The sequence below is a fragment of the Alligator sinensis genome, unplaced genomic scaffold, assembly GCF_000455745.1.
Source record: "Alligator sinensis unplaced genomic scaffold, ASM45574v1 scaffold407_1, whole genome shotgun sequence".
NCBI classification, from domain to species: Eukaryota; Metazoa; Chordata; order Crocodylia; family Alligatoridae; genus Alligator; species Alligator sinensis.
The window spans coordinates 91,929-102,073 of NW_005842464.1; the positions used below are offsets into that span (position 1 = coordinate 91,929).

At 48.2% G+C, this 10,145-nt stretch overlaps 1 protein-coding gene across 2 annotated transcripts in view; it reads right to left on the reverse strand.

Moving 5' to 3' along the window:
- Window positions 1–1,909: 1,909 nt before the first annotated feature.
- Window positions 1,910–10,145, reverse strand: part of IQGAP1 (IQ motif containing GTPase activating protein 1) — a 131,690-nt gene continuing 123,454 nt past the window's right edge. For both annotated transcript variants that reach the window (XM_006030792.3, XM_025212460.1), the window contains 3 exons: window positions 6,802–6,924; window positions 5,846–5,954; window positions 1,910–3,228 (listed from right to left, as the gene is read on the reverse strand). In XM_006030792.3, coding sequence (XP_006030854.1) covers window positions 3,115–3,228; window positions 5,846–5,954; window positions 6,802–6,924 — 346 coding nt within the window. In that variant the 3' untranslated portion in view covers window positions 1,910–3,114. The remainder of the gene's footprint in view (window positions 3,229–5,845; window positions 5,955–6,801; window positions 6,925–10,145) is intronic.

Here is a 10,145-nt window from a genome sequence, read left to right on the forward strand (position 1 = left end):
AGTCAGGGGGGACCAGCAGGCATTGGGGGAGTCCCTGTTCCCCTGAGCGCTACCAGGAGTGACTAGAAATAACGGCCACAAGCTGGCAGAGAGTAGATTCAGACTAGACCTCAGGAGGTGCTACTTCACAGTCAGGGCAGCCAGGATCTGGAACCAACTTCCAAGCGAAGTGGTGCTGGCTCCTACCCTGGGGGTCTTTAAGAGGAGGCTGGATGAACACCTTGCTGGGATCGTTTGACCCCCAGTGCTCTTTCCTGCCATGGCAGGGGGGCGGACTTGATAATCTGTCAAGGTCCCTTCCGACCCAACCAACTAAGAAACTATGACCTGCAGCAGACGAGAAGGGGCAAGCAGCATTGTAGCAATCAGGGTAGGGGCTAGAAAGTAGAGCATTAGAGTCAGCAGAAAGCACAGAAGGGGAACAAAGCAGAGTAACAGCGTGATCAGGGAGCACAGGGTAGGGAACAAGAAAGCCGAGCAGCAGATCAGGTAAGGGATCCGAGTGGCATTCAAGGAAGGTGCAGGGGCGTACCTGTCAGAAAGGCTGGCCCCTGCTGTTACCACTAATGCAAGAAGCGTGCTCTTCCATGTGGGTATGACAACAATATTATGAGAACGGTGGCACTACCATACCTCATTATCTGGTCCTTGGTTCCACACTGCATTATGGTGTGAAGAGGCCTTACAGACATTAAAAACATATCCTTTTCTAAGTGAAGAAGATTTAGGGCACAGACAGAAGTGGCAAATTTTCACTCAATCTGGCCACAGAAAATGGTCTATAGCCATGATCAAACACAAGTGCATGGCTGCAGATTGCTTCAAAAATGGCTGATTGGGTGAAAATCTGCCCCCTCGTTGCAGGAGGGGTCAGGTGAAGATATTTCAAAACAGCATCTTCTGCACCTGGTGTCCGTGCTGCCTGCCAGCCTCCAGCTGTTCTCAGAATGGAAAGGGAGCGGAGGGAGTTTCATCTGGGGTTTCTTCAGCCCACACTGGAGGGCAGGGAAGATGTATTAGACCCCCCCGCCTCGAGGTGGTGGGGGTGGGGGCTCCAATTCACCCACCCCACACTCCAACGTTGGCTGGGGAACCCCTAAAAACAGCTCCCTCTACTCCCCATTCTGAAAACAGGGATAGGCTGGGAAGACGATGGGGCTGCTGCTAAGGTAAACCAGCCATCTAGCAGCTAGATGCCCCTCCCCTCGGGAACCAACAGTGAACTTCTGTTTGGTCCAGGGGGTGGTTGCAACTGAAACCGCTTCCTGCAAAGCATTCTCAGTTACAGCGGGAAGCCGCACTTCTGTTTGCACTCATAACATCTGTGCTCAGCCGGTCTCAGGGACCGTTTCATTTCCTTGACAAACATGAGACAGTCCCCGTTATCTTTATTATCTCTATCTAGAAAGGACTGTTATATTTAAAACCTTTCAGCTAAACAGCAACGGGGGCAACGCGGACAGGTGCATCCACATTAATACTTTTATGCTGTTTCTGTCCCACTCTGATGCTGTTGGTGGGAAGTAATTCTTATTTTCAGGTTTTCCCCTCTCAGGGCAGAATGTCCCTAAATCTGAACCTTCCTGGCTCTGGTCAGTTTTACATATACCAAAGGGAAGTTACATGTCTTTTATTCTTCTTGAATTATGGGACCCTGCTTGGATCAAGGTAATTGTTCAGGATGCCTTCCATCATGGCAGGGACTGTCACAAAATTGAAACCTATTTGGTTCTTGAAAAGATCAAGGAAGCAAATATTCAGCTATTCCTGAGACATGCAACAGTTATCTGATGTTAAGAACTGTCCTTGTGTTAACACCTACTTAGAAAGATACAATCCGATACAGACTGAATACAAGCCAATTCAACTAAAAACACAGCTTTGTTGAAATAAATAGCACAAGAGAAGGTTTAAGGATAGAGACTTTATTTTAAGCAGTAATTTGGGGACAAAGATTCTTTTTAAAGATATTTAAAAACATACAGCTTCTCTGGAGCAAACACTTATCCAGGAACAAACTGTTATGCCCAAGTTATGGTAAGGTCAGGATTCATTTTTGTTGCTCTTTGCATTTCCGTTATGTATAGCAGTATAGCCCTAACAGGGCAGGAATATCTAAGCAATGAAGGAAAGGTTTACTTGATAAAATGTACATATTTAACAGCCCAGAACTATTTAAGACATCATGAATTCCCTTTGGCAAGTCTGAAGATAGAGCCTAGTGTTTATGGCATCAGGTATCAATAAATGGATCACTGCACAAACTTGAGAGAGAATTTTTTTATATTAATCTAAAGGCTTATGAAGCAATACTATAAAATAAACTGGTCTTGCCTCAAAAGGCTTTTTTTCATCTTCAGGCATCAGTACATACATCCCCATTTCCTCTACTACAGGCACAATTTGAAAATTAGTAAGGCGCCTTTAAGAGAAACAGGATGAAGAAAAAGGGATCAGCAACGATGTTCTACATGGCTACGATATTCTATATAGTAGTAATTCAGCAACTACTTACTTCACTTTCTCAGACTGCTGCAATAATCCAATGCCAACCGTCACTACCACCAAACGGTGACAATGAAATAGGCAACCTGGTTTTAAAGTTCATTCATTTCTGTACCAGAACTGACAGTGGGGAAGTCTCAATATAAATAGTAATCCTGATCTGCTTCTAGCCAACAAAGCAGAACCGGTGATTTCCTAGTGCCAGCTTTCTCCTCCTACAAGCAACAAGTACTCAAGCCTTGCCATCCACATGTTTAAGCAAAGAAAACACCCAGAAGCCCAACGTATATTCTAGCAAATGTTTAATTCCCCAGTGCCACCAAAACGCATTCTAAATGAACTGCTTGTCAAGGGGTCCGGAAAAAAAGAGAGGGAAAGATCATAGCAATGAGATGCACAAAACCTCTGTGTACCCAGTCAGAACTACTGATTCACTGAGATTCTAGTCCTGCTTCCTGAAATGATATAGTTGTAGTTGGGCAAAGGGGTACATTAATATAAAGTCTCTTAAGATACAATATGTGCTTGCTTCTGACAGGTGAGAGAGGCCATTAAGAGCTGCGCAGTTCTTCCATGCATCCCCGCTGCAGATGTTGTGGGACACACCAGTTACTTCCCGTAGAACTTCTTGTTCAGAAGGAAGATGAGAAGGTTGACATTGACTTTTGCTCTATCAAACAGCTTCATGACTGCAACACCTTCATACTGGAGCTGCAAAAGATCCTGAACAAAAGGAACACGCTGATTAGTGAAGAGCCCATGGGACCTAAGAGGAAAGAGGCAATTTAGAAGACAAGAACAAAGCTGGTTTCTAAAGGATTCATATCTACTGTGGGTCTAAGACTTGAGCTTGAAAGATCCATGACAAAGGTGTACTGATGGACTTCCATGACAAACTATGAACAATCAGCACCACCAATCTCCATATACTGATATTTGTATTAATATGAGTATTGAAATTAAAATGATCTCCTTTTCTTTCAACTCTCAAACATCTATCCTGACTTCAAAGACCCAAGTCAATCTGGATGCTCAGCTTCAGCCTCGTTGTGCTTTGTATTCCCTAGGAAAGTCTCAAAGCCCTTTGATGGCATTCCCCACCCCCTCTCCTCCAATTGCATCTCATAGCCACAAGATACAAGACCTTGGGGAGCGATGTTCAAAGAAGGTGACCAACCAGCGCTCCCCAACAAGGGTCAAATGGAAAGGGTGACTCAGTCTTACTGGTCTCCCCAGAGGCAAGCCTGCTAATGATACACCTCACTGTTTCCAACGTTGAAGAGTACTGACAAGATAGTGATGGAGCAAATGAATACCCGCTGTGCTGCTCACTCTCTCAGGCCTGAAGGTTTGTTAGGAAACTGAAAATCAGGTCGCACAAAAGCAAAGGACCACCCCACATTGCTTTTGCTTCTCCCTCTGGCTCAGAGAGAAAGGAAGGTTCTTAACATAAGGAAACCAATAGACTCCAAGTCACAAACCCAATCAGTAACCCTCAAGCTTCAAGCCCATTTTGACAAGTAGGTCTTCAAAACTAAGATGTCTTTCAACACTGACAGTCAATCAGATGAGACCACCGTCCTCCGTGCTAAGCAGAACCACCAGAACAAAGGCCACTTTGTTCTTCAAAGCCAAGATGCCTCTCACGGTGAGTGATGCCAGACAAACCACCAGACTCGGCTGAAGGGGACTGACAGCACCAACAATTGGAGGCTGCGGCAGACATTACAGCATTTCACGAAGCACAAAGCTCAACACTGCTGTCTCACATGCCAGCTGTGCTGGGCATTGGGCCAACACTGAGAGAGAACACCTCTAGGTGAGGTTGCCCACCAAGAAAACCTGGGCCCCAGAAGTGACATTCAGGGCAAAGGAAGCTGTCCAGAAGGGCTGGAAGCTGTTCTACTACCTGCACTCACAGCAGCAGCCTCTCTAAACCAAACAGCTGATTTACTACACACAGAAAAGCATACAAAGGGGCAAGAAAATTAAAAAAAAGCACATAACCACCATCAAGGGAGACATCCAGCCTCGACCAAACATGCCTTCCCTAGGGCAAACTCCTGCACTACCAGGCAATACTGGACAAACAAATCCATACTGATTTGTGGGCAAAGATTCAACTTGAAGGGCTGCCAAAAAGAAGAGGGAAAGCCCCTTTTCTCTACCTGTACTCACAGCAGCAGCCTCTCTAAACCAAACAGCTGATTTACTACACACAGAATTGGGCCAAATCTCCTCCAAATCGGATCAGCGACCGAAGCTTCGCACAGCCGTATTGGACAGCCACCAGTCTGGCCTGATTCAGGTGTAGCTATGCCCGTTTTCTGGTTGCTCCCACCCTCCTTTTTTCTGCTATGTGTCAGGGTGTTGTCAAGCCTTCCCAGAGGCATTGGGTGCTGGCTGCAGCTAAGGCTGGGGACTTCAGGTGGGCTGTGCCTGTTCTCCTGCCCCAGCAGCTGGAGGTTCCTGGCTAGGGGGTCTCGCCCCTACACTCAGGGCCAGACCAATCACCACACAGTATTTGGGGTCAGGAAGGAATTTTACCCCATGGTCAGATCAGTACAGACTGTGGGGGGTTTTGCCTTCCTTTGTAGCAGCGGGCGTGACACTCTGCCAGGGATCTCTTGTGTATATTGACAATATTGTATAGAAGTAGGATGCTGTCTGCCATGGTTCCCCTGCTTCACCTGCGGCAGGTTTGGGTGTTAGGTCTGTGTTGCATCAGGGTTGAGGGTAGTCTTATGTAGAGTTTATATCAGGGGTGGGCAAAACGCGGCCCAGGGGCCGAATGCGGCCCACCAGGCCATTTTATCTGGCCCGCGTAGAGCCTAAAAATTTTAGAAAATTAATATTGAGCTGTCCTGGGCTGCCTGTCATGTGGCCCTTGATGGCTTGCCAAAACTCAGTAAGTGGCTCTCTGCCCAAAATAACTGTCTGCCCCTGGTTTAGATGATGGTTGTCTGGGATGGTTTGGATAGGGATGATCCTGCCCTCAGGCAGGGGGCTGGACTAGATGTGACTTCTGGAGGTCCCTTCCAGCCCCACTTCTATGACTGATGCAGAAATGGCCTTTGCTGGTACCGCCCTTAAGCTGGTCTTGGATGGAAGAGGGCAGTTTTCTTTCCCTCAAGGCTCTCACCAGGCTGCATGCTCACTAAAATTGCATAGCACTAAGCAGCTTCCAGAAGCACTTCCTCACACCCAGAAGGGACAGAAACACTTTTGTGAAATCTTAGCTTCCAGAAAGCAACTACAGATCTGGGTTGGCTACACGCAGCCTGCATAGATCACAGATTACACACCACCGGTGTTCAACATTAGATAGGAAGACCCTTACCTGATAATGTAGCATGAATGTTTCCATCTGAACTCCCATGAATTTTGCTTTTACCTCAAAGTCTCCTACTTCCTCTGTTGGATTGATTTCAAATATCACATTTTTAAACCTACAAGGGATCACAAAAAACCAGAAATGTATTATTTTACATATAATTTTAACGAAGCGGAGAAGGTTCAGAGTTAAAGTTCCAAACAGATCCTATCTTTGCTCCGATTCTGGACTCTCACGTTCTGCACCTAATGAGACTATGAAGAGGTCAGGAAGAGCAGCAGAGCTTAAGAATCTTTCCTAAGGAAAAGAAACACACCTTGTGCTGTGTCTGCCAGACCTCATCTCTGCCTCTGTGAGACGGTAACATGAAATCACCCCGTACTGCTGAGTGGGGTACTCTGGCCCAGACCCACAAGCCATGCAATGTACCCTGTGTGACACTGCCATCCTGCCGTGCAGGAACTCTCACACCAGAAATTCTTCAATCTACCAGGAAAAGGCCCAGCAGGATTCCAGTGGCTCCCAGAGGCTGGGAAAAGGTCAGAAATATACACCAATTTTTAACAGTGAGGGTGATTAGCCATTGGTACAAGCTTACCTGGTGATGGGGTAGATTCTCCATAATGTGGATTCTTTACTTCGACACTGAATGTCCTTATACACTGATGCAGAGGATGCCTGTGTAAAGCCCTCTTGGACCATGATATGCATGGGGTCAGACTAGAAGGTCATAATGGCCCCGTAGTCGACAAGCACCCAACCAGAGGTCAGAGTTTCACTATTTCAGAGCAGCCTGCAGACAGTCAGCACAGGCTAAGGAGGTGCTGGGCCACACTGTTCAGAGTCCCTGACCAGGTGTTCAGAGCAAGTACAGCAGGGAGGAATGAGACCACGCTCTTTCCTCACAGTGACTGAAGGAAGGCTTTAAGCACACTACATTTGCAGGTTAGCAGGATACTCACTGGTTGGCTTGCAGGTCTTCAATCTCCAGCAGAACTCCCTTTTCATGCAGTCTGGCTGCTGTATACTTCAGGGAAATCTTTTTACTATTTTTACCTTTCATCTCCCGAGGCTTTTTAGAGACCCTGAGAAAAACAGATAATGCAGTCAGATGAATGAAGCAACAAAAGTAAGTTTAAACAGCGAAAGAATTTCCCCGATCTAAGTGATTGGCAAGAACTGAGTGATAAACTGATTCAGACTAACAGAAACAGATTATCTAAATACAGAATATCCTTACATTGTAAATTCTTGGAGGCAGAAACCATACTCACAAATATAAACGCGAGCAAAACAGTGAACGCAGTACCCAGTGCAATTGAGCTTTGATTCTGTTTGGTGTCTTTTGGAATTATGAGGGAAGTTAATAATTTAGCAAGTTATATACAGCAGTGTCCTATTTATTGTTACATTAATAGGAAAGTTCTTGTAGTTACAAGACACCGTCTCACAAATACTCCAACAAGTGCAAAACTTAAGGAAGAAACAACAACATCTATTCTGGAAAGTCTCTACAAGACTGCAGCAAGGTGAAAACCTGGACGGCCCAGGAAGACGATGTATAGGGGCCGCGTGTGCATGACTTGCAGCCTTGTTCTTTTAAGCTCTTCATCCCTGGCCTCCCTGTAGCCCTCGTGGCTTCTTTTGAGGTTGTCCAAAGAGCAACTATTAAATCTCTTTCCCCTGCCCTATCAGACCACTTCACTATCTGATGCTCTTCAACCCCCTTTTTGTTCTTCCAGACGCAGCCCACCTGATTAAAATGCTCATCTTTGTCTTCGAGGCCAGCACAGGCCCATCCAACCCTCTGTTTCAGATTCCAGTTTTATAGCATTCCCCCTCATCCTACCAGTAATTGCAGCCCCCGTGCCCCTTTTCTTCTGCCCCTTCTACCCTGTGTCAGCGGCAAGGTTTCTCATACATCTTTTGCAATCAGGCTGCACAGGCCCCCGCCACAACTGCATTCAAATTCCTCCTAAACAGGATTTCTTCTGTGATGTCCACGTCTAAGGAGGCCCTCACCCAGCATAACCTAGAAACAGTTGTTCAGTTGTGAGCAGCAATCAATCTAGCCCTCTGGCTTCAGGGGAAGGTGCAAAAATCCCCATGAAGTAAACATTTCCCCAGAGAAGAGTCTTCCTAATCCCAGGAAATTAGGTTTATGACAGTGACAGAGCCAGAAGGCTCCTGTTACTTGAAGAGAGAAGAGGAGCAGGCAGAGCTGGCTACAAAGAATACAGCCGGTCTGGGGAAGAGGCAGAGGCTAGGAGAGCCTACCCCCGAACCGGCTGCTCTGCAATAGCCCAGCAGGGCAGAACCCTGCTTGGGAAGCTCGGGCCCTGCTGCGGCAGAGACCAGCAGCACTGAGCTGCACGGGACGCTAGTCAGCAAGCTTACTCAGCAAACACCCGTGGCAGCTCCGGGAGCCACATAACCAAATGGGGCATGGCTTCCCGACACAAACCCAGGGCCTGAGCCAGAGCAGGGAGCCTGGTCTGGAGGCTGCAGTGGAAGCCCCTAGCTGGCACTGGTGCTATCTTTGGGGAGGCAAACATAATGGTGCTGCTTTGCAGAGGAATGTGACCCAGCATGAGGGGCTGCGCAGTGGTGCAGACAGGCAGCCACCGTTTGTGTTTGGACCCTGAGTGGGTTAAGTGGCGTTATGGCCAGAGGGCTTATTCTTTTGTTATAGTTTATTGGTGGTTTGTGAAAGGGACTGAGGATGGTTTGGAGGTCCCATTAGTGCCAGAGGGGCATGTGACTGCCTTAAGCCCTGCCAGAAGTCAGGCTCCAGCCCCAGACTGGGACCAGAGGGCCCACAGCAGGGTGGAGACAGGGCCAGGGGGCCCAGCATTAAAATAACCAAGATAAGGGATGGAAACCAGAGTCCAGGTCCAGAACAGAGGGCCTTGGCTAAGGGACCAGCGAAAGTAGAGGGGCAGAAGCTGGAAAGGCCAAAGCCTCAACAAGGGAGTAAAGGTCTGAGGTGTCCTGGTGACTCTGGGGAACACATGTCCCACCTGAGTGATGGTAGTGACACCTGTGAGGCATGGGTGTGGCGTAAGGGGTGGCTGGAGCCATGACTAGCCCTTAAGGCTACAGGTACGCCTGGCATGAATGAGAGTGCCTACTTCGGCTTGAGAGCAGGATGGAGGCCAGCAAAGTCCCGGAGGGACCTGCTAGCTGTTAGACAGATTGAGCCTTGCTCTAGGCCCCTGAGGCAGCCTCCCTTTGGATCCAACAAGTACATCAAGGCATGGCAGGCGAGAAGGGGAGGGTACCCCAGAGGCAAAGCAGAGTGTGGGTTGTGTGGCCATCAGGGGGCATCACGGCTGTCCCTGCAGCATGACCTGGTTACAGTGACCTAGACCATGAAAGATCAGGTGCACCAGCTTTGGTATAGCGGAGGCTGGATAAGGGTTGACTGTTTAAGAGCTACGCTGTACAGACAGGCACCAACCTTGCGTCTAGTCACCCAGTGGATTACAAGGCACGCAGACAATCAAGACTCTTCCAGAGGATTGCTAGCTAGGCAGCAGAAGGACATGCTGTGTTCACAAAACATGAGCAACACACCAAATCCCGTATAGCTGAAAACAAAAAAGGAGGCAAGCTGCTGCAGTCTACTGCTGCCAAAGGGTTTCCCCCCGTTGTTGAAGAAAATTCAGAAGAGCCTCACAAGGTTTCAAAAAGAAAATAAACACCTTTTTGGATGGAGGGACCCCAGGGGACAGAGGACTGGGGGAACCATGGGAAGTAGGATAAATGGGAAAAGAGATGGCACTGAGGTCAGGACGAGGGGCTGGGGAGCAAGCAAAGTGAGGAGGTTAAAGCTGGGATGCTCCTGTCAGCCCCACATTCACCTCTCCCATGAGGTGCTGGAATCGGGGAATTCCCATCCCTTGTCCTGATGGATCACAGGGAGCCAGGGTGGGGGAGGGCATGAATGGGAATTTAAACTTCTGAGAAATCCCGCAATGAGAAGCTACGGTGCAAGTCTCTGCTGCGCATGGAGGAAGAGATGGTTGGCACTGGAAGGAGAGGGTCAGCTGGGGAGCCCTGCCCATAGCAGGAGCTGGAGCCTCACCGGGCAGGTCACCATGAAAGGAGCACGGTGTGATCTGTGGAACCAAAGGAGTGCATGACTCCAGCGTGCTGCTCCCTGTGATGCATCTAAACAGCAGCAATCTGTGCCAAAGAGCAAGAAGCAACTGGTTACCTGCTAATGTCAACAGCAGAGTAGCAAAGCGACAGCTAGGAAGGGTGGCACGTGGGACAGGACAGACACTTGGAAGTGTTTTCCCCA